At 36.9% G+C, this 24,829-nt stretch overlaps 1 protein-coding gene across 1 annotated transcript in view; it reads left to right on the top strand.

Annotated features, from left to right (window-relative positions):
• The window catches only part of CPQ (carboxypeptidase Q), a 448,482-nt gene that overhangs the window by 92,826 nt on the left and 330,827 nt on the right, over positions 1-24,829 (top strand). The window contains exon 2 of the mRNA XM_069466192.1: positions 12,014-12,479. Within this exon, the coding sequence (XP_069322293.1) occupies positions 12,014-12,479 (466 nt within the window). The remainder of the gene's footprint in view (positions 1-12,013; positions 12,480-24,829) is intronic.

The raw sequence follows: 24,829 nt of genomic DNA, 5'->3' as shown, positions 1-24,829 counted from the left end.
TCTTGTCAGGTGCTTCTCTTTGGGTCTCTTTGAGTAGAACTGGATCACAGGGCCTCCTCTGGCTGAAAGGTTGACTGGAAGAGTGAAGAAGAAAATTAAGCGAGCAGTTCCCCATCCTTTTATACATAATGCTGCTTTTTTTAAAAACAAATAATTTGTAATGCCTGCTTTATTATCATGAAATAAACATCAAAGATAATCTGCTTATGTATATTTTAAAATAAATATGTTATCCTAACTGTAATGTAAAGGAGAAATTGAAGGAAAGTAATGTATAATAAAATATTTCAAAATTCTTAAGTGTGACTTAAGACATAATGAAGTTGTCAAATGCTTTCATGGTGAATGTGACAGCAACAAATGCAAATGGTACAGGGGTGTGGCAATGGTGTGTCCAGTACCATAAGCAGCATGGTTATTGGTGTTTTGCTGAAATGATGACTAATTCTTGGTAAAGTTCTGAACAAAACACAGCATAGTTTTTCCTTAATATGCATGGTAGTTGCTTCTTGAAAAGGTCAACTTGCATTAAAACTTTACAACAACTATTTTGTACTTGTATGCACAATAGAGTTCAGTTCAAGGTTAAGATAATCGGTTTTTCATGTTTAAGAAAGCTATGTGGAATGTAGGAGAGTTCTTAGTACACAGGTTGTCCCCTCCATGGCAGTATGTTTAATATCCTGGCTTCTGCCAACTAATTGCCAGTAGGATTCCCATACCATTGTGACAACCAAAAATGTCCCCCCTTTCCATATTCAAAACAGCCCCTAGGGGTACCATCATCCATATTGAGAACAACCAGCTTAGATTAATTGGGCTGGACTCTTGGTACTCCAAACAAAATTGAGGTTTGGTTAGTAAGGAAAAGAGGGACTGAGTATATTGAATAGGTAATTGACAGTATCTACTAATAGGAGGGACTGGGTCTTGCTTATGTTTGTACCTTCCTCCAAATTCTTGCAGAGTTGCTGGCATATTCTCAATAAGCTTTCTTGAATAACTCAATGAATAATCAAAGTGTAAGCTATGGTAAATGGAAACCCAGTATTATTTGAGCTTTGACTTCAATAAAGGCAAAAATCTTCCTTAAGATGGATAAAAGGCTAACACCATAAATCCAGGAATGTTATCAGGAGTTGGGAGATGAACTTTGATGTGCCCGTATCTGTCTCTAGCACTTCTGGTCTTTATATCTGCTATACTCCCTAGACCAAAGACTAAGAGTTAAATTTATAACAGTGAATCCTGTTCAGCAATTAGGGGAAATATTCAAGTTTTCATGTGAGTAGTATATTGTCTTTAGAGGAAAAAGTAACTGACACAATAAAAAGATCAATCAAAATCTCAGGCTCTAAATCTTACTTCTTTTTTCTTTCAGCATATTCTCTTTTCATTGTGTCCTTTTCTACTTCCGTTATTCTATTCATTCTGGCAGTTTTATCATAGCCTGAGGCGTTTTCAAACAATAATTTTTCAGGAAAATATTTAGAAATAGAAGCAAAGGGTTTTGTTGTGTTTCTTCAAAATATAAACCTATTATTAGAATATAATTCACAGTATGAGAAACCTTGGTTTTGCTTCAGTTTGCTTCCATATTTAAGTAGAAAAGAAAGAAAATGACATTATAAAGAATTTTATCTTTTTTGTGAAAAAGATAATCTGTAACTATGGATTGTGGAGACAATATATGAAAAGCAGATCTTTTTCAAACAGTGCTCCAAAGTTGCCTTTCAATATATAACTTTCTGAATTCAAAAGCATGATACAGCATGGGTTTTAAAAATAGTTGTTTAACATTTTGAAGGTTATAACATTTAATATTTCCATAGTTTGAATTCAAATGAAGGAACAATGACTTCAACCTTTTGTGTATAAGAATAAGGAACATTAAAAAAAAAATGTGCGGTTTAAGTTTAGGCATTTCAAATAGTCCTAAAATTACTTGAGAGAACTCTAGAGAACTGACTTTTTTTGGTCAATTATGTTATTAGCGTTTTAGAGATTTTTAAATGGAAGAAAATCTTGAGTGTGTTTGTAAATGAATTGCTTGACTAATGCATCTTTGGTAGGCACAGATTACTTGTGCACTATTGTTTTCATCCCTCTGTGAAAATTTTAAGGAATAATCAGATAGGTAGTAAGTAAAGGCTTATTTGGGTATTTTGAGGAACCTCATATGCTGTTCTTGTCCTGATGTGGTATTGAGTGAATTCTCTGTGCTAAGGAGGCAGGGAGTAGTAAAGATCAGGGAGCAATTTTCCTTTCTCGCTTCTCTTCTCATCCTGTCCCTTCTTTCCTGGCTACATGAGGGAGTGGGAAATATCCACTGTGTTCCCTGTCGCAGAACTTGAGGGCATCTTGCTCCATATGTGTTGGCTTCTCACACAGCAGACATTTTCAGGCAAATCTTGGGGAATACTTACTTCCTAATGTTGCTGCGTCTTCCACCATTTTTCTCATCATCCATCTACTTGTCATTTTCCCCACAGGGGAAAATGTATTGTAAAGCCTCTATGTCTTTGCATGAATTGTTTCTCCTGTTGGGTTATCTTTTTATCAATGCCATTCTCACCTTCTCCACATTTCCCATTAGTAAACTCCTGCTTACCCTTTAAATCTCAGCTCAAGCATTATGTCCTTTTAATCCCCTCCTCTCCTCTGTTCTCAAGAACCTTGTAACTACCTCAGTTACAGTGCTTTGCACATCTGTCTCTCTATTGTACTTGGCGGCTCTTTGAGTGTGTGGACATTATCCTATATATTTGTGTTCAGTGCTTAGTAGGTGCTTGATAAATTTTTGTTAAATTAATGGAGAGAAAAAATTATGACCTAAAACAAAACACGTTTTACAATTGAGTAAAAAGAAAGTGTTTGAGATGAGTAATACTATTTGTCTTTGTTGATCACTCTAGAATGATTTTCTCCCTTTGTAGGCTGTAGAGAAGTATTACAGTACCTTGCTTAATTTTATTTAACTGAAATGACTGTATAGGGACATTGTATTTCTGAGCTAGGGCAGACTAACAGTTTTTCAGATCAGCAAATCCTCCTGGTGATTCTATAGAGAATTTTACTTGGGTCAGTGTGGTGGCAATGGTTTGTCGTAGATTTAAATGAATTCAACTTCTAATTATTGTGTTATTTATTATTTTATCCAGTCCCCTCTTTTTCTTAGTAAAAAAAAATTACATATGTTTATCATTCATTGTGTAATGTGTGTTTTTATTTTCCTAAAATTAGCCCTGAACTACTAGGACTATCTAATGGTACAATTTGGTGAGTAAATCTGTATTCATCTTACCCAAACCCTTCTTGATTTTATACATTAAAATATTTCTACTTAAGTCCTATGTCTTTTCACACTGAGAAGACCTAATGTTTTTAATAATTTCATGTAAACTGATACCCTTGATCATCCTCCTTTAGACTGACTCCAGGTCTAGAATGAATTTTCTGATGTATGATGATCCTAAATCTGTGCCTTAGGAGAGAGATTATTTAGGTTGTCCTTGGTTTCTGGCCTTTATTCAACTTTATTCTGTCTATAAATTTTATTATTTTTTCATGACAAATTTCTATTTCTTGCTTAGAATGTACAAATTATATGTAAGATTATAGTTTCCATGTTTTAAAATTACATATTATATTTACAGTGTTTTTCTTAAGTGGAATAGGTAATATGTTAATATCTTGTTCCCTTTTTGTTACTTTTTAAAATATAGACTGTAATAATTTTTATTTTCTACTACTAATGAAAAACTATCTTAGGCTAACGTAACTTTCTAAAACAATAATAATAAAAAATTCTCAAGTGCTCTGTTGGAGAGATATATAATTATGCATTCTAGCCAAGAATTACATCAGTAATTTTCTGATTATGTTCCAGGTAAAACCAGGTTTTAAATCAACTAACATGTAGTTAGTGTTTATTTATGACAGGCATTCTAGGTGATTTCTCATGTAGTTCATTGTTTTACACCTTCAATCTTAGTGAATCTTCTAAAATGCTGATGTTACACTCAGGAAAAAACTGATCTTTTAAATGGTGACAAACTATCATCTTTTAAATTAACCTACTTTAGAAAATAAGCATTATTGTGTTTGCGAGACTTGAAGATACACTCTAGTTAAGGTATTCAGAACAACACTGGTATCAGTGTTTCTGTTTTAAAGTAATTATATCGGCCGGGCGCGGTGGCTCACGCCTGTAATCCTAGCACTCTGGGAGGCCGAGGCGGGTGGATCGCTCGAGGTCAGGAGTTCGAGACCAGCCTGAGCAAGAGCGAGACCCCGTCTCTACTAAAAATAGAAATTATATGGACAACTAAAATATATATACACAAAAAATTAGCCGGGCATGGTGGCGCATGCCTGTAGTCCCAGCTACTCGGGAGGCTGAGGCAGGAGGATTGCTTAAGCCCAGGAGTTTGAGGTTGCTGTGAGCTAGGCTGACGCCACGGCACTCACTCTAGCCCGGGCAACAGAGTGAGACTCTGTCTCAAAAAAAAAAAAAAAAAAAAAATAAAGTAATTATATCATTTTTAGTGTCAAAATTAATTTAACTGATGATGTGAGGAGGCATTAAGTATTATCATCAAAATGTCATATTATTTATTAATACAAGTGACATACATGCAAAAGGATATATAAATGATAGACTTAGGCACTGTTATTTTCTGGACATATTTTTTAACTAGACTGTGACCTTAGGATGATGTTCCAGTGGTTTCTCTAGAAAGGGTACCATTCCCTCTTCTCTTGAGCCATTTCTTGAGACTATCTGCAGATGTCATGTCTTCTCTATAGCTTTCTGTGATCCCCTTCTTCTCTGTGATCCATTGGTACTATATGTATGAATCTATTTGAGTATATATGTTTTACTATAGTTATTTGCTTCTTAGACTACATTTAGGTATTCCTCATTGAGTTTCCATCATATGTAAATGCATCCAGTTTCCTATTAAAAAAAAAAACAACAACTGGTAATCCTCCAAGAAGTCTGTATCAGTCAGTCCAGTTACCGGGTTGATTGTAGCTGCTGGTTTACCTGCTTCCTGGGAATCATAATACAGGCCTTGACTAAGTTTCTATAAAACAAGAGTATGGGATAGTAGATACTTGTGGTTAGTGTTAATGAACAGATGGCTTATGAATTTAGTTAAAAGATATGCCCAGAAAATAACAGCGCCTAAGTCTATGATTTATACATTCTTTTGTATGTATGTCACTTGTATTAATAAATAACATGACCTACTAACTCTTTAAAATCAAATCAAGTGTATATTTTCTTCTTTTTTGTGCACAAACACCACATTGGAAAAATCTACTTTTAAGAATAAATTGCAATCTGGTGAAATATTTTTATTGCTTAACAAAATTTAACTTTGAAAAACTAGCATCAGTATAGTAATATTACCGAAAGCTTGGCACCTGTCCTCCAGGCCACATCAGAAGAACAAGAACAAATGGTTTGAGGAGATGGAAAGAGAAGTTTATTACTTTGCTGGAAAAGGATGAAAATGGTAAACTATCATCTCAAAAACCAAATTCCTGTACATAAGCAGAAATACAGAACTATTAAAGGTAGGGCCCTCAGTTCTAGGATATTGTGGTTAATGATTCAAATTGTTCCATCTCTGCTGAAGACAAAGCCTATGACTTCCACCCACCTGGGAAGCCCACTCAGACCTCTCCTGGCCAGGCACCAGGCCTTGGATGGAGCCACAGTTCAGCTGAGCTTTCTCCTGTAACACAAAGAACAAAAGACATTCCCCTGCCCCTCCTGATCACCTGCCTGAGGCAGGGATTGCAGGGCCCAGTTCCCAGAAAGAATGGGGGAAGTTTTAAAGAGAACACATCTTTTTCCATTTTCTTCCAGGCCATTCCCTCTGTTACAGTAACTTTAGAAACCAAGACCCTATATAAGTAGTTGCAATAAAAAGGAAACAGCAGCAATATGTAGTTTTCATAATTTTTCAAAATATTTTAAATATGATAGCAAGTTTTTACTCTTACAGCTTCTTTGTGAAGGAGGCAAGACTGATACACTCTCATATCCTAGGGAAGCTAAGACCCTGAGAGATTAAAGGCACATTTATTCTTTAAGTAAAAATGCATTGAATGCCTATATTTGGTACAACAATTGAAAGTGCAGTGGTGAATAATTTACCCTACTTGACTTTGAGAGTAGGAGACACAGATTTATAAACAAATATATCGACTAATAACATAATTATGGTAGAAGCACCAAAGATGGTGCAAATAACTCTGGGATGTTGTTTGGGGAGGCTTAACAGAAGAGATGAGTTTTAAAGCATTTTCATTAAAGAATGAGTTGATGAATATGCTAGAAGGGGAGTATTGTGAGAAGGGCATTGCAGTAGAGAATGAACATATGTAGGGACCCAGTATTATAAAAGAGTCTGCATATTTGAAGAACAGTGTGAAGTTGAATGCAACTAGAGCATTATTATCCAATATAAATATGTAATTAAAAATTTTCTAATAGACATACTAACAAGTAAAAGAAATAGGTGAAATTTATAATAACATGTTATTTAAGCTAATATATCTGAAATATTTATGTTGTTTTTCCTTCATGCTTACATCTTTAAAATCAAATCATGTATATTTTACACTTACAAAATATCTCAACTTGGATTACCCACAATTAAAGTGCTCAATATCTAGAAGCTTAGAAATATGTGTGTGTGTGTGTGTGAGAGAGAGAGAGAGAGAGAGAGAATGAGAATGAGAATGAAAATGTGTGTGCTCTAGAGAGGAAGGAGGATATATGAGGTTGAAGTAGTCACTGAAGTCATATTTTGAAAGGACTTGTATGCTAGCTGAATTTAGAATTTATTTTTATAATTTAGTAATATATGACTGTGCTTCTCAAGTTAAATGTGGTGAAGGCCCAGATTTTTAAATTCAAATTTGTTATATACTAATACTTTTATAAAATAACAATAAATTAGAAAAATGAAATAAAAAATACATACAAAGAGAAGCACCATTTTAAAGATTTTTTAATTCTATTTTTTAATTGATAAATAATTGTACATATTCATGGAGTACATAGTGATGTTTTGATACATGTAATGTATGGTGATCAGATTAGGGTAATTAATATATCTGTCATCTCAAACATTTATTATATCTTTGTGTTGGGAATATTCAATATCTTCCTTTTAGCTATTTGAAACTATATATTATTAACTATAGTCATCCTACAGTGTTGTAGAACACTAGAGCTTATTCCTCCTGTCAAACTGTAATTTTGTATTTTTTTTAAAAACAAATCTCTGCCTATCACTCCCTTCCTTCTACCCTTCCCAGCCTCTAGTATCCTCTGTTCCACTTTTTACTTCTATGAGATCAACTTTTTTTTTTAGCTTCCACATATGAATGAAAACATGTGGTGTTTAACTTTCTGTTCCTAGCTTTGCCTCCAGTGCCATCCATGTTGTGGCAAATAACAGATTTCATTCCTTTTTATGACCGAATAGTATTTCATGTTGTATATATACCACATTTTCTTTATCTACTCATTTGTTTTTGGACATCTAGGTTGATTCCATATCATGGCTATTGTGAAGAGTGCTGTAATAAACATGAGAGTGCAGATCTTTTTTCAATATAATTTCTTTTCCTTTGGAAAAGTTTCCAATAGTGGGATTGCTGGGTCATATGGTAGCTCTATTTGTAGTTTTTCTGAGGAAACTCCATACTATTTTCCTTAGTGGCTGTACTAATTTTCATTCCCACCAACAGAGTATGAGTTCCCTTTTCTCCTCATCCTTGCCATCATTTGTTGTTTATTGTTGTTCTGATAATAGCTATCCTAACTGGATTGAGATGATACCTCACTGTGGTTTTGATTTGCATTTCCCTGAAGATTAGTGATGTTGAGTATTATGTGTCTGTTTTTATGCCAATACCATGTTGTTTTGGTTGCTACAGCTTTGTAGTATACTTTGAGGTCTGGTAGTGTGATAGGTCCAGGCTTGTTCTTTTTGCTAAGAGTTGTTTTGGCTATTTGGGGTCTTTTGTGGTTTCATAAAAATTTTAGGATTTGTTTTTCTATTTTTGTGAGGAATGTCATTGGTATTTTGATAGAAATTGCACTGAATCTTTAGGTTGCTTTGAGTAGTATTGCTATTTTAACGATATTAATTCTTCTGATCCATGAGCATGGGATGTCTTTCCATTAGTTTGTTTCCTTTTAACTTTCTTTCATCAGTGTTTTGTAGTTTTCCTTATAGTGGTCTTTCACCTACTTGTTTAAATTTATTTTAGGTATTTTTTGTAGCTACTGTAAATGGGACGGCAAAGTACCATTTTTTAATCATTAAATTTGACAAATGTCTTAGTCTGTTTTGTGCTGCTATAACAGAACACTACATACAAGGTAATTTATAATGAACAGACATTTTTTGGCTCATAGTTCGGAGACTCGAAAGTCCAAGATTGAGGAACCATATGTGGTGAGGGCCTTCTCGCTGCATCATAACATGACAGAAGCCATCACATGGTGGAAGGTGAAGGGAGGGAGAGAAATATGCACAGGAGCATGCAAGAGGTGGTCAACACACTCCTGACATAATGAAAAATAATTAGTCCGTTCATGAGGGCAGAACCTAACCACCTCTTAATGGTCCCATCTTCTAATACCATTACAATGGCAGTTAAATTTCAACATGAGTTTTACAGGGACAAATGTTAAAATCATAGCATTTCTCCTTTCATGTTTTTCTCAAATACAAAACACATTCATTTTATCCCAAATAGTCTTAACTCATTCCAACACCAACTAAAAAGTCCAAAGTCCAGAGTTTTATATGAATCAAAATATAGGTGAGACTCAAGTCATGATTCATCCTGAGGAAAATTCCCCTCCAGCTGTGAGCCTGTGAAATCAACAAGTTATCTACTTTGAAATTACAGTGGTGGGGCAGGTATAGGATAGACAATCCCATTCCATTATGGATAAATAGGCAAGAAGAAAGAGGTAACTCAACCCAAATAAATCAAAAATGCAACAGGGCTAACATTAAATCTTGAGGCTTAGGAATCATCACCTTTGACTCCATATCCTGCTTCCTGGACACACTGGGGTGGGGTTGGGCCCCCAAGGCCTTAGGCAGCCCTGCCCCTGGGGCTTTTCTAGACATTGTCCACATCACAGCTCTCATGGGTTGGAGTCTTGTACTTGCAGCACTCCCAGGCTGGCTTTGCACACCAGTAGCTTTACAGTTTGGGGGTCTAGGGGTGGTCCTGCCCCTGCAGCTTCACTAGGCATTGCCTTAGTGGGAACTTTCTGTGGCAGCCCCGCCCCTGTAGCAGGTTTCTGCCTGGGCCCTCAGGCTTTCCTGTATGTTCTTTGAAATCTAGGTGGAGGTAGCCATGCCTTCACAGCTTGTGAACTCCTCTGTGTGCCTGAAGAATTGGTACCACATGTATGCTGCTAAGACTTAACTATTTGTACTCTCAAGCGTGGCTACCCTAGCTGCAAATGTGCCTGCTTGAGCCATGGCTAGAGCAGCCCATGGGTGTTGGGCTGGTATGTGGGGAGCAGACACCTGAGGTGGCTTAGGGCATTGAATGCTGAGGTCCCCTGTGTACTTCCCTCCCTGGAAACCTTGTCTTCAAGGCTCTAGCTTGCCTCAAAGATCTTTGAAATGCCTTTGGGGTCATCTCCCATTGTCTTGATGAATAGCACCGGGCTCCATTCTATCCATACTAATCTCTTTAGCAAATGGTTATTTGGCCATACCTTTGGTTTGTTCTCCTAAACAGGCCTTTTTATTCTTTACATAGCCAGGCTGTGAATTTTCCAAATCCTTATGTTCTTCTTATCTTTAAATTATAAATTCCATCTTTACAGTATTTCTTTCCTCTCACATTTTACTATATGCAGTTAAAAGAAGCCACACAGCTCCTTTAATATTTTCCTTGGGAATTTCTTCCACCATATATTCTAATTTATTGCTCTTAAGTTCTGCTTTCCCTAAGGCCCTTGGTCACAGACACAATTCAGCCAAGTTTTTTGCCACTATAACAAGGATGGCCTTTACTCCAGTTTCCAATAACTTTCTCATCGTTTCCATCGGAGACCTCATCACAATTGCCTTTGCTTCTGATATTTCTACTAGTATTCTGATCATGACTACTTAGGTAATTGCTAGTAAGTTTCAGACTTTCCCTTCAACTCCTCTCTCCTTCTGAGCCCTTGCCAGAATTGCCCTTAGTGCTCCATTCATGGCAATCTAGGCTTTTTCTAGGCTGTTCCTACGATTCTTCTAGCTTCTACCTATTACCTAGTTCCAAAGCCACTTCTACATTTTCAGGTATTTGTTATAGCAACAGCTCACTCCTCTGGTACCAGTTTTTTGTCTTAGTTCATTGTGTGCTGATATAACAGAATACCAAAGACTGGGTAATTTATAAAGAAAAGAAATTATTGGCTCATGGTTCTGGAGGCTGGGGAGCCCCAAGTTCAAGGGGCCACATCTGATGAGAGTCTTCTTGACATGTCATAACATGGCAGAAGGCATTACTCAGCAGAAGGGCAAAAAGAGAGCAAGAGAGAGAGAGCAAGGTGGGGGGAACCAACTCTCACAGTAATGGCATTAGTTCATTCATAAGGGCAGAGCCCTCATGACCTAAACCCCTCTTAAAGGTCCCACCTTCTCATACTGTCACGATGGAAATTAAATTTCAACATGAGTTTTGAAGGGACAAGCATTTACACCATAGCAGATGTATAGTTTATGAAAGTGTCTAAACCAGTGCTGTCCAACAGAACTTTCTGTAACGATAGAATGTTCTCTTTTTGCTGCCCAATATGCTGGTTACTAGCCACATATGGTTACTGAGTATTTGAACTGTGGCTAGTGTGACTGAGAAACTGAATCCTTAACTTAAAAATTATATTAATAGTTAATTTAAATTGAAATAACTAAACATGACTATTAGCTACTGTATTGGGCAGCATTGGATTCATTTCTTCTTACTACCTGTATTTACCTATTGTGGATTAGTGAAAAACAGTTTGTGGACTGGCATCAGTCCACAATCCATGCTTTGAGTAGTCCTATTTAGAGTATGGACTATAAAGCTAGAAAGCCTTTGTGTGTCTTTGGAAAATTATTTAATCCCTTGGTGCCCTAGTTTCTTCCTTTGTAAAATAAAGATAATAAGAAACCACCCTATAAAGTTGTTGTGAAGATTAAATGGGTGAATGAATGGAGTATACATAGAGCAATGTCTGACACATATCAAGCACTGTATAAATGTTTGCTGTTATTGTTATCATCATTATTGTTTTTATTATTATAAAGTAGGTGATAAATCCCATACAGTTAAATGGGAACAAAGCCCAGTCTTTTTAATTCTCTGCTTTCTGTAGTAGCTTAGATTTCTTCCTTCTAAAAACATACCACAGTCCCTGGCATGCAGTGGCATTCAATAAATATCTTTTGAACATAAACATAAAGTACTCTTTGAGCACAGATGAAGAAATAATATTTTTAGTGTAGCAGGGATTAGAGAAAGTATCAAGGAAAGATGGCATCTGAGAGGGCCTCAAAGGGTGAGTTCAGTAGGCAACGAGGAAAGAACACATCAAGATGAGGGAGCATTGACACCCATTTGGAATATACTCTACATAGGGGTGGTACTACAGATAAAACTGTCTTAGCAGTATCACTGCTACCACTACTTCTTTCTGCCCTTCCTAGTTCCCTTCTTAATATTTTAGCATATTTTAAACGGAATTACTAGGTAACATGATTCTATAGTATTAATAATTGCTGCCTTGTTAATAAGACCAATCACTGACTCTTCGCTTGTATATTCCTGGGAATTATTTGATGGTGAATTTGATGATGGAGATTGGGCAATGGTTGGGAAGGGAGAGGAAATGCTGCTTGAAAATCAATCCATGAGTTGTGGGCAGATGGCTGTGAGATTCTTTTTTCCTAAAACATGATGTTTCTTACTTACGTAGATTATTTTAGGAAGAAAACCAACTGGGAAAAAAATGAAGTTCCTTATCTTCACATTTGTTGGCGTTGTTCACCTATTATCCCCGGGCTCTGGGCATGCTACATACAAGAATGCCACCTGTCAGAGGACTTTTCAAAAAATACAAAAGGAAATAGCCAGCTATGGAGACATTGCTAAAGCAATCATCCAACTTGCTGTTTATGGCAAAGCCCAGAACAGATCCTATGACCGATTGGCACTTCTGGTTGACACTGTTGGACCCAGACTGAGCGGCTCCAAGAACTTAGAAATGGCAATTCAAATCATGTACCAAAGCCTGAAGGATAATGATCTGGAGAATGTCCACTTGGAACCAGTCAAAATACCCCACTGGGAAAGGGGAGAAGAATCTGCTGTGATGCTGAAGCCGAGATTTCATGAGATGGCTATTTTAGGTCTTGGCAGCAGCATTGGGACTCCCTCAGAAGGTATTGTTTGTCTTCTCAGTTTGCTGTATATTTTATAAAATTAATGTCACTTGGAATAATTGATTACACCATGCATGATTCATATTAAAGTTTTGTAATAGAAGGAAAATGTAATAATTTTCCATTGCATTGGCATAATAAGTTCTCTACTCTTATACTCTTTTTCTTTCTTCTTCCCATTTCTTACTTCTATTTCTTTTCTGAAAGAAAACTGATTGTATAGGGTTACTTTTTATTTTTTTAAATATTTATTTATTTTGCATTCCTTAAGCCTAGTTTTTGTGGGTAATTTTTATTTTTGTTTTCTTTTGTTTTTATCTCCAAATATTAATTAAGGGGGTACAAGTGTTTTTATTATATGGATACCTTGTATAATGCTTAAGTCAGGTTTCTTGGTATGCCCATCACCAGAATAGTGTTCATTGTACCCAATAGGTAAGTTTTTATCCCTCCCATCCACCCCATTTCCTGGTTTCTCATGTCCTTACCTTGTGCTTATGTGTACCCATTGTTTAGCTCCCACTTATTAGTAAGAGCATATGGCATTTGGTTTTCCATTCCTGAGATATTTCACTTAGGATAATGATCTTCAGTTCCATCCAACTTGCTACAAACAACATTATTTCATTCCTTTTTATGGCTGAGTGGTATGCCATGGTATATATATACACCACATTTTCTCTAGCCACTCATGAAGTTATGGGCACTCAGGTTGATTCCACATCTTTGTAACTGTGAATTGTGCTGTGATAAACATTCAAGGGCAGATTTCATTTGATAAAGTGACTTCATTTCCTTTGAAATAGATACCCAGCAGTGGGGTCTACATTTTTTTCTTTGATGAATCTCCATATTGTTTTCCATCGAGGTTATACTAGTTTGCAGTCCCACCAACAGTATATAAGCATTCCTTTCTTTTTGTGTCCATGCCAGCATCTATTGTTTTTTTGACTTTTTAATAATGGCCATTCTAATAGGGATAAGGTGGTATCTCATTGTAGTTTGAATTTGCATTTCCTTGATGATTAGTGACGTTGAGCATTTTTTCATACGTTTCTTGGTCATTTGTCGATCTTTCAAAAACCTTCTGTTCATGTCTTTTGCCCACTTTTCTTGGGGTTCTTTTTCTTTATTGCTTACTTGTTTGAGTTCTTTGTGGATTATAGATATTAGTCTTTTGTTGGATGTATAGTTTGCAAATATTTTCTCCCGTTCTGCAGGTTGTCTGTTCACTCTGCTGATTATTTTCTTTGCTGGACAGGAACTTTCTAGTTTAGTTAAGTCTCATTTATTTATTTTTATTGTTGCAGTATTTGCCATTGGGGTCTTAATCATAAATTCTTTACTTAGGCTGATGTCTAGCAGAGTTTTTCCTACATTTTCTTCTATTACAGACTCTTTATGATTTCATGCCTTACATTTAAATCTTTTATCCATCTTGAATTAATTTTTGTATATGGTGAGAGAGAGGGGTCCTGTTTCATTCTTCTGCATGTGACTATCCAATTTTCCCAGCACCATTTATTGAATAGGGCTTCCTTTCCCCAGTGTTTGTTGTTGTCTGTTTTGTCAAAGATCAGTTGGTCATAGATATATGGTTTTATTTCTGGGTTCATTCTGTTCCATTGGTCTATGTGTCTACTTTTATACCAGTACCATGCTGTTTTGGTTACTATAGACTTGTAGTATAAGTTGAAGTCAGGTAATGTGACGTCTCCAGATTTGTTCTTTTTACTTAAGATTGCATTGGCTCTTTGGGCTCTTTTTTGGTTCCAGATGAAGGTTAGCATTATTTTTACTAGATCTGTGAAATATGATGTTAGTATTTTGATGAGGGTTGCATTGAATCTGTAAATCACTTTGGCCAGTGTGGACATTTTAACAATGTTGATTCTGCCAATCCATGAGCAAGGGATGTTTTCCTATTTGTTTGTGTCATCTGAAATTTCTTTCATCAGTGTTTTATAGTTCTCCTTGTAGGAATTTTATGTTCTTTGTAGCTGTAGATGGTATTGAGTCCTTGATTTGACTCTTAGCATGACTGTAATTAGTATAAAGGAATGCTACTGATTTGTGTACACTGATTTTGTAACCTGATTTAGCTGAATTTATTTATAAATTCCAGAAGTCTTTTCATGGAATCTTTAGGGTTTTCTAGATACAAGATCATATCATCAGCAAGCAGGGGTAGTTTGACCTCGTCTTTCCTGATTTGGATGCCCTTTATTTCTTTCTCTTGCCCTAATCGGCAAATTCTCTAAGCCTTCATTCATTTTTATCTCTTTATTTGAACTTTATTTTTGAAATATAGTTTTATAAAATATAAGATTCTTGGTTGACAGTTTTTTTTGTTTGTTTTTGTTTTGTTTTACTTTCAGCACTTTGCATAGGTCATCTCATTGCCTTCTGGACTCCATTGTTTCTGATGAGATATTAGCTATTGATGTTTTGGGGGTTCCCTTGTACATAATAAGTCATTTTGCCCTTATTGTTTTCAAGATTTTCTCTTTATTTTTGGTTTTCAACAATTTGTGATGTATCTAGGTATGGATATCTTCACTCTTATTTTACTTGGAGGTTATTGATCTTCTTGAGTGTGTAGATTAATGTTTTTCATAAAATTTGGGAGTTTTTCAGCTATTATTTTTACATGTATTTTTTCTTCCCCTTTCTCTTCCTCCTATCCTTCTAGCACTTCCATTTTGAGTATGTTGGTGTCCCACATTTCTCTGAGGCTTGGCTCACTTTTCTTCATTCTTTTTTCCTTATGTTCTTTAGATTGCAGAACTTCTCTCAATCTATCATCAAGTTCACTGATTCTTTCTTCTGCTAGCTCACATCTACTATTGAGCCTCTGTACTGAATTTTTCTTTTCAGTTAATGTACTTTTTAACTCCAGAATTTCCATTTGGTCTTTTTTTTTTTTTAATAATTTCTTTCTCTTTATTGATATTCTCTATTTGATGAGACATTGTCATCATACCTTCCTTTAATTCTGTAAGTATGGTTTCCTTTAGTTACTTGAATAGTTTTATAATAGCTTCTTTGAGGTCTTTGTCTGCTATGTCCTACATATGGGCCCCCTCAAAGGCAGTTTCTAGCGCTGACCTTTATTTTTCCTGTGTATGGGTCACACTTTCTTGTTCCTTTTCATATCTTATAATTTCTTTTAAAATAAAAAAATGAGCATTTAAATAAAATAGCAACTTGTGATACTGATTCTTCTTTCTCCCTCTCCCACAACCATCATAGGTTGATTGGATATTGATGTTATTTTTGTTGTTTGTTTGGTTTCTCATTTGTTTAATAACTTGGCTTTACTAACTGTGTGTAGTCTATTTCTTCTACAGTGTGAAGCTTCTGGTGTCTCTGTTCAGATTGTTTTTATTTTCTTTTATTTTTTTCTTTTAGCCTGATTCCCTAGGAGTTACTCCTGGATCTGCATAAGCCACTTATTGGCAAAGGTTATGCTGAGGTCCCCTTAGCCAGTTATATTTTTATTCTTTACCATTGGATGTTTGTGTAGCTTGGAGTATGTTATTACAACTTAAGGAGTTTGTTTTTTCCCCTACTTCAGCCAAGACCTGGTGCCTTGGAATTTCCCTCTCTAAATCACTCCTGAGAGGGTGTAGCCTTGGGCATGCACAGAGTCTTCCAGATTTCTAGGATGTATGTGATTTTATTTTTAATCTTGGCTTGATAGTATTTTATCCAACTTCAGAATAGCTTATTTTTCAGCCAGTGTTTGGTCAGAGGCTGTACTCAAGCCTCTTGAACCAGTGAAGCTTCTGCCCTTTGTTGGTAGATCTATGTGCAGCTTGGGAAATGTTTTCAAGTCTGACCCATGTCTTGTTTTTATTGCTCTGGAGTAGGTACAGCCTAGGACATATGTGTGGCCTTCCGTCAGGGTTTACTGGGATTCCAGGAGGGCCCATCTTGATTCTTTCCCTGATTCTTTATGTTAATGTTCTGGTGGTTCTACCATTTTGCTTGATGCTAGCAGTATATTGAAGCTACAATCACCCCCTTAATTGTTCTCCGCCAAACTCTCCATGGTTTTCACCAACACCCTTAGGCATGGAATTCTCCATGCTCTGCACCAAATAAAGTCACTAATCTTAATAAGAACTGTGGGGCTCTTTATCCTTATGGCTTGCTTCCTCCCCTGGGAGAACCTCTGTGATACTGCACGGGAGCTAGGTGCAGTGATAGAGGCACCACCCAGTGTCACCCAGGAAGATATCCTTAGTGGGTATTAGAAAGGGAGGCTGGTAGCTCCTGTTCTTCTCAGCTTGCAGTTCCCAGTGTGAGAATACTACCTATGAGTGGGCTGAGACAGGGGTCCAGTATTCTCGATGGCTACACTTGGGAGAGTTTCTATTCTATGAGTAGAGCCTGGGTAGAGGAATGGGGCCTCAGTCCACCTAGCCATGCCTGAGAATTGGGATTCTATGATGGGAATGGGATTGAAGGAATGAGAAACACTGGTAGCCTGCTCTTTCAAAAGTGAAACCACAGCTCTAAACTGAGAACTAGGGGAGAGGGAGCCCCCATACTCTTGGATGCACTTGCCTAGAGTAGAGCATTTCTGTAACATGGAGCTGGGGGTGGGAGCAAAAAGCAAGTCATGGCCCAAATACCACGGACTCCTATTGTTCTTACCAAGACTCGGTAGATTTTTTTTGAATGAATGGTTTTTCATTTGCTGTATGCCCTTAGGACACTTTTGAGAGCTTTAAATGGTTTTTAAAAATATTCTTTCCCACTAAATGTTTTGTTAGGGAGAAGATATCCTGAGTTATTCACTCCACCATTCTGGAAGTATCACTGGGATAGACAGTTGTGAGCTCTCTAAGGCTGCGTGAAAAGTGGTCTAGCTCCCTAAGGTATTAGGGAGCCCCCTCAGCCCAGGTTCTATAGTGTTAGTCAGGAGTTTGGTTCACTTTCCTTCTGTGAATTGCTAATCGTTGTTAGGCACAAACTTAAGTCCTCCTTTTCATGCCTTCTCAACTGTCCTAAAAGGCTTAGCTTTTTTTCCCCCTTTTATTTTTTGTACATAGATGAGAAAACCAGACCCCAAGAGGTTACATAATTTACCCAGGGTTACACAATTAGTAAGAGGCGATGTTCGGACATGAATAACTGTCCAACTCTAGAGTTTGTGATTTTAGTCATTTGACTACATTGCCTCACACACAAATATTTTAATGTTATTTTCATTTATAAGATTTCTATTTTTAGTCATCTGGATGAGGCAGATCTGTTTCAAAAGCTGCTGATACCTGTGCTGTGATGGCAGAATATTATTGGTTTCTGTATCTTTTTGGACAAGTTTTTTTTTTGTTTTTTTTTGAGACAGAGTCTCGCTCTGTTGCCCAGGCTAGAGTGAGTGCCGTGGCGTCAGCCTAGCTCACAGCAACCTCAAACTCCTGGGCTTAAGTGATCTCACTGCCTCAGCCTCCCAAGTAGCTGGGACTACAGGCATGTGCCACCATGCACGGCTAATTTTTTTCTATATATATATTTTAGTTGGCCAGATAATTTCTTTCTATTTTTAGTAGAGATGGGGTCTCGCTCCTGCTCAGGCTGGTCTCGAACTCCTGACCTCGAGTGATCCACCCGCCTCGGCCTCCCAGAATGCTAGGATTATAGGCATGAGCCACTGCGCCGGGCCTGGACAAGCTTTTTAATTCCCATTTCTTTCTTATCATCATTTCTCATTCTTTTTTTTTTTTTTTTTTTTGAGACAGAGTCTCACTCTGTTGCCCAGGCTAGAGTGAGTGCCGTGGCGTCAGCCTAGCTCACAGCAACCTCAAACTCCTGAGCTCAAGCGATCCTCCTGTCTCAGCCTCCCGAGTAGCTGGGACTACAAGCATGCGCCACCATGCCCGGCTAATTTTTTCTATATATATTTTTAGCTGTCCATATAATTTCTTTCTATTTTTAGTAGAGATGGGGTCTCGCTCTTGCTCAGGCTGGTCTCGAACTCCTGAGCTCAAACGATCCGCCCACCTCGGCCTCCCAGAGTGCTAGGATTACAGGCGTGAGCCACCGCGCCCGGCCATCATTTCTCATTCTATAGCTGGGTCTTCTCTTCCCTGGCTATCTTCCTGGTATTGAAAAACTAAGTGAAGTTACTGATTGCTCCTGGGACCTTCAAATCTCAAGGGAAGTGAGTTGTACCCACTGGCATCTATTCTGGTGTTCCAAGACTCACTTTCACCTCACTCCTTATTCCATGGGGCTCAAAGTAGATAAACTGTTGTTTGGCAACTGAACTATTTTAAAATCTGAGGAGACTGGAGAGTTAGGCTGGATCAGGTGTGGAAAATTCCCAGAGGAGATAGTGTAAAGTTGGCGTAAAGTTTATCTATACACAGGCAGAGTGGTGCAGAACCCTTCTCCTAGCTGGTCTTGCAGGAAACCTGTTTTCTAACTTTGGCTTAGGAACTAACTCGTTGAGTGACCTTGGTCAAGTAATTTAATCATCACAGGCCTTAGTTTTGTGACATGTAAAACAAGAGATGATTGGAATACGAATCTGTAAGGTCTCTTCTAGATTGGAAAGTGTGATTTTTATGAGAATCCACAAGGGATCAGTGAAACCAGAATTCTCGAGAGCTGCATTCTGTGAGGCATACACAATGGAACACATTTCTTGTATAATCAGAGGTGATTTTTTTTTTAATTTTCCCATTCTAGACTTGAGTGTTACAATATGTATTAGTTAATACATGTGGCAGGATGATGGTTTTGTGAGCTATCTGTAGAGAGTATGAAGAAAGCAGATATATGAGCAGGCCAAGTAAGAAGAGTTGCAGAACAAAACCTAGTCTTGGAAGAAAGACAAGGAGAAAGTATAATCTTCACTCAATCCTGAGGTAACATAGCAGACATCAGATTTAAATGGACCAAGTAAAAGAATGGAAGTCAGTAGTCAAATCCAGGACAGGCTGACACATGGACAAGAAAGAGGAACTTGGGTAGAATATGTTCTGTCCAGCAGACGTAACTCTGGGTCTTCGTGTTATATGGTCTCCCAACTCAACACAGCAAGTCATTGAGTAACTGTTAATCCTCTATGGAAACTGACATCCCTACAGAGGGCTTTCCCCAAATATTATGTGTTAGGAATTGTATATTTTATATTCGTTTGAGAGCTCCTGAAGGCTTGGACTGAGTCTTATCCATCTCTGTATCCTCAGTGCCTGGCACCATAGTACCATAGTAGCTACTCATTCAGTGCTTGAGGAACAGTGTACTTTTTAGTAGCTCTTTCCTTGGGGCATTATTCACTTGCAAGTAAAAAAAGTGCTTTCCTTCTGCACAGCCAAAGAAACAGTCCAGAGAATAAACAGACCACCTACAGAATGGGAAAAAATTTTTGCATACTACACATCAGATAAAGGACTGATAACAAGAATCTATTTAGAACTCAGGAAAATCAGCAAGAAAAAATCAAGCAACCCTATCAAAAAGTGGGCAAATGACATGAATAGAAACTTCTCGAAAGAAGATATAAGAATGGCTAACAAACATATGAAAAAATGCTCAACATCCCTAATCATCAGAGAAATGCAAATCAAAACCACAATGAGATATCACTTAACTCCAATGAGAATGGCCTTTATCAAAAAAACCCAAAACAACACATGTTGGCGTGGGTGTGGAGAGACAGGAACACTAATACACTGCTGGTGGGACTGCAAACTAGTGCAACCCCTGTGGAAAGCATTATGGAGGTATCTTAAACAGATTCAAGTAGACCTGCCATTTGACCCAGCAATCCCATTACTGGGCATATACCCAAAGGAAAAAAGGTCATTCTTTAACAAAGACACATGTACCCGAATGTTTATAGCAGCACAATTCACAATAGCAAAGATGTGGAAACAACCCAAATGCCCATCAATACATGATTGGATTAGTAAACTGTGGTATATGTGTACCATGGAATATTACTCAGCTATAAGGAATGATGAAGATACGACATCTCTACGGTTCTCCTGGAGAGAGTTGGAACCCATTATATTAAGTGAAGTATCCCAAGAATGGAAAAACAGGCATCACATGTACTCACCAGAAAATTGGTTTCCCTGATCATCACCTAAATACAAATCTGGGAACGACACCAATTGGACATCAGACTGAGGTGGGGGGTGGGGGGAGGGGATGGGGGTATGCCTACACAATGAGTGCATTGCGCACCGTTTGGGGAGTGGTAACACTTGAAGGTGCTGACTCGGGAAGGGGGGGGTGGGGAAGGGAGGGATATATACCTACATGATGGGTGCAATGCGCACGACCTGGGGAACAGACACGCCTGGAGCTCTGACTTGGGGGGAAAGGCAGTACAGGAGCAACGTATGTAACCTGCAATTCTGTATCCCCCATAACAAGATGAAATAAAAAAAATAATAAAAAAAAAATGAAAAAAAAAAAAGTGCTTTCTTCTACATACTAAATGATGATGCTCTTGAGCATTGTCACTTACTTAGAATTATAAAATTAATACTTGCTCATTATAAAAAACATACACATAAATATAAAAATAATAAAAATCATCTGTAATCTTTTCCTTCAAAGAGTCAATGCTATCATTTCTGTTTTTCCCTCTGATATTTCCATATATATATTTTTTATTTTATAAATTCCAGTTCACAGTGAATATAGTTTGTGTCCTTTTATCCCATATATCATGAACACTTACCACATACTACTAAATATCTTTTGAAATAAGTTCTAATGGCAACAACATTTAGGTATACAATAATAAATATGACCAAAGCCCTGTTATTGGAATCTAGATTATTTTCTTTTTTGCCTCTTTTTAAAAGTAGCATGGCTATAAAAATCCTTTAGATATAAGAGTATACTTTCAAAGGGAATATTTTTATGTTTTTAATAAATAACATAAAAAAGGAGGATTGATTGCGATATTCTAGGAAGTTGTATGAAAGTAGCAAGAAATAGTTTTGAAACTGCTCCTATTGATGTAAAAAATGCCAATAAAATTTTTAGAAGCCATTTTTGTCTATATTAATATTTTTAGTTATTTAAAATGTTAATATATAACATATAATATAATAATTTTATCATATAAAGTAAATATATTTTAATTATTTAAAATTAGTATTAACAAAAATATTGATACATTTATGCTCTTGATAATTTTATCTTCCAGAAAGATTGTACACATCTGCTCTCTTATTAGTAGTATATCTTCTAATCTCTTCACCTTTACCTGCATGCATTTTTTCCTAAACCTTGCCAGTTGATGGACTAAAGATGATATTTCACTATTATCTTACTTTGCATTCTTTTGAGGCCAGCACGTTCATGTTTATTGATCACTTGCATTTTTCTTCTTTAAATTATTTGTGCACATTCCTTGCTCATTTTTCTATTGGTGTTTTAATATTTTAATTGACATATAAGAACTCATTACATAGTAAAGATTTTAATTCTTTATTGTATTTTATTTAAATTGATATTTTAAAAAGCTATTGAGATGATTTGTAATTGTCTATTAATCTTCTTTCTCATTTTTTAAGTCTATTTATTTCTCATATTTGAGGATGACTGGAGTGTAGTTAGAGGCTGCAGAACAGCCTCTATGTTGACTAATTGAGTTTTTTAGCTTGATTTACACAGGCTTTGGACCATCAGCCTCATTGTTTGCACTGTGGTGGGCAACCTGCTCTTGAATCTGTACTTACAAATTTAAGGTCCCAGTCTGGCTGCACTTGGATTTCAGCTGTGTGTATAGATTGGTATTTCTGCTGGTTCATGTTTAAGCATGTGTACTTCATGACTTTTCTTTATGGGAACAAATTAGGAGTAGGAGGAATAGGTAGAGATAGCACTAGACTGGGCTTAATGTGTAGACTTGACTGCTTAGTTAATGCTCTACTGTGGAGATTAGAATTCACTCTAATTGGCTTAGGCAGACATGGGTATCTTACAGGATTTTAAATGGTTTACAGAATTATTGGGAAGGCTAATGATGCAGACTTTAAATTGAACTTTTCAAGAATGAATTTGAGAATCATTCTGCAGAACCAGGCTGCCAGGATTGCTATTGCCTTTCCTAGATTAAGCAATGGCCTTTATCTGAAGGCTGCTGTAGGAAATCCAGACATTTCCACAGTAGTGGTTATCTCTGAACTAGTAGAAGCAGCAGCAGAAAGCAGCCTCCACCTAATTTATCCTTTCCAGATTTTGTTCAAGTGTATAAAATTGGTGATGTTTAAATTACTTTTAGAACCCTAGCGTAAGAGGTACCAGAAATGTAGTTTTTAGGTTTTTAGTCTTTATAGAACAGAAAGACACATTTGAAGGAAATTTGAACGGGTGTTGAATGCCTAGTGTCCATATCCAAAACAATGCTCATTTCGTTATGACCCTTAATCAACAATATATGATTTTTTGCATAAGTAAATAAGATAGTCATTGATTATATAATATTAGTAACATCACCAGTATCATTTTGGTCTTCTGTAGTTATAGTCTTAGAGTGAATTTAATAGGACAAAAAGGAATGTAGAGCAGAGTAATCATGAAATGCAAGGGGGCCTAGCTTATTGGGGATCCTGATGGGTAGAAGGAAAATTGTTCTAGGCTATTTGTCAAGTTTGCCATGTAAGTTAACATGGGATCTCCTTCATTTTTTCTACCCTTTTGCCCTTATCTATTAATATTTTGTATGTTTCTTTTTCCTAGACCTCATCTTAAAGGCTGATGTTTTCAAAGGTTTCTATGTTTCATTTATAAATATTCTCCTTACATGATATAATGCAGTCCAATGGCTTTAAGTACTACCTATATATACTTATGACTTCTATGTGTATATATATGTCCTTCACTTCTATCTGCATTTCTAAGAACTACTGGATTTCCTGTAAGCCTCACAAGCTCAGTATCCTACTTTTCCTGTGTTTCTGATCTTTGAATCCACCCAGGTACCCAAGCTAGGAGTCTCAAAATTCTCCTAATATCTGATACATTATCTTCCTTTCATGTTTTTGTCCTCTGCCTGGAATGCCCATGATTAAAGATGTAGCTCAAATGTCTCCTCCTCTGTGGAGACTTTTACTATGCTTGCTCATCCCGAAGAAGTGTTGGCCACTTCTTCCTTTCTGCCTTTTCTGTGTCCTGAACTTGTTTATATTTCAAACATTTCTCTACTGGATCATAAGCCCCTTAAAGTCAGAACCCCTGGTTTCTGTGGTTTTAACTGGGGGCAGTTTTGCTCCCCTGGGGAAATATGGCAATGTCTAGAGACATTTTTGATGGTCATGACTGGGGGATGGTGCTGCTTGCCTCTAGTGGATAGAGGGCAGGAATACTGCTGAATGTCCCACAATGTACAGGACAGGCCTCCCCTCCCCCTCAACAAATAATTATCTATTCTAACATGTCAATAATGCTGAAGTTAAGAAACTCTGTCTTAGTTTTTAGCATAGTGTCTCACACACACAGAAAAATTTCAAGAAATATTTGTTGAATGAATAAGTCTATTCATGTATCTCACTCCAGCATTCAGTTGGTCACCAAGCTTTAAATGTTGCACATGACTCCTTTCTTTGCATCTTCAGCGGCACATCAGAGTTCAGGATCTAGCGTCTCCTGCCTACAGTGTTGTAATGCTTCTTAACTGATATTCCTGACTCCAGTCTCATTTTAATCTATTTCCATACTGCTGCTTTAATTATCTTTGTAAAATATGGATCTCATTATGCCACTCCCCTGCTTAAATTCTTTTCATTGTTCAGGGCATAGTTTAAATTCTTGTGACCTTTTAAAAAGTGACCTCAGGCTGTGTTTCTAGGTTTATGTCTAGCTTCTCCCTAGTGACACACCCTATGCTCAACCACATGGGGTCTAACTGCTTTTCCCTCAATGTGTGTATACCTCCTTACCTTAAAAACTGCTTTCTGGACCACTGTCTATCCTAATCCTAACCATAATTCTAACCCAATCCAAACCCTTTCTGCTTGGAGAATTCCTAGTCATTTGTAAAGACTCGTTTAAAATGGATCTTTTCTCTGAAGTTTTGATGGAACCCAAACCTAAATAAACATAATGGTTCTTTCATCTCTGATTCTCTGTTCTCTTACACGGGGATCACACTTTATTATAGTTGAGTGTTACCCTGGTTATGTCCTCTGTGAAACTGTGACCTCCTCCAGGGCAAAAGACACATCTTGCTTATCTTTATATCTCCTGTAGCACCTGGTATGTAATAGATGCATATTAAATATCTGCTCATGAAATAATGAGTGGATTTTGAGAAAAGTCACAAATTTAAAAAAGATATTTGAAAACTCATGCATACTTAAATAAGCTTC

This window comes from Eulemur rufifrons, chromosome 3, assembly GCF_041146395.1.
Source record: "Eulemur rufifrons isolate Redbay chromosome 3, OSU_ERuf_1, whole genome shotgun sequence".
NCBI lineage: Eukaryota > Metazoa > Chordata > Mammalia > Primates > Lemuridae > Eulemur > Eulemur rufifrons.
This window is presented reverse-complemented; position numbering and strand designations above follow the sequence as displayed.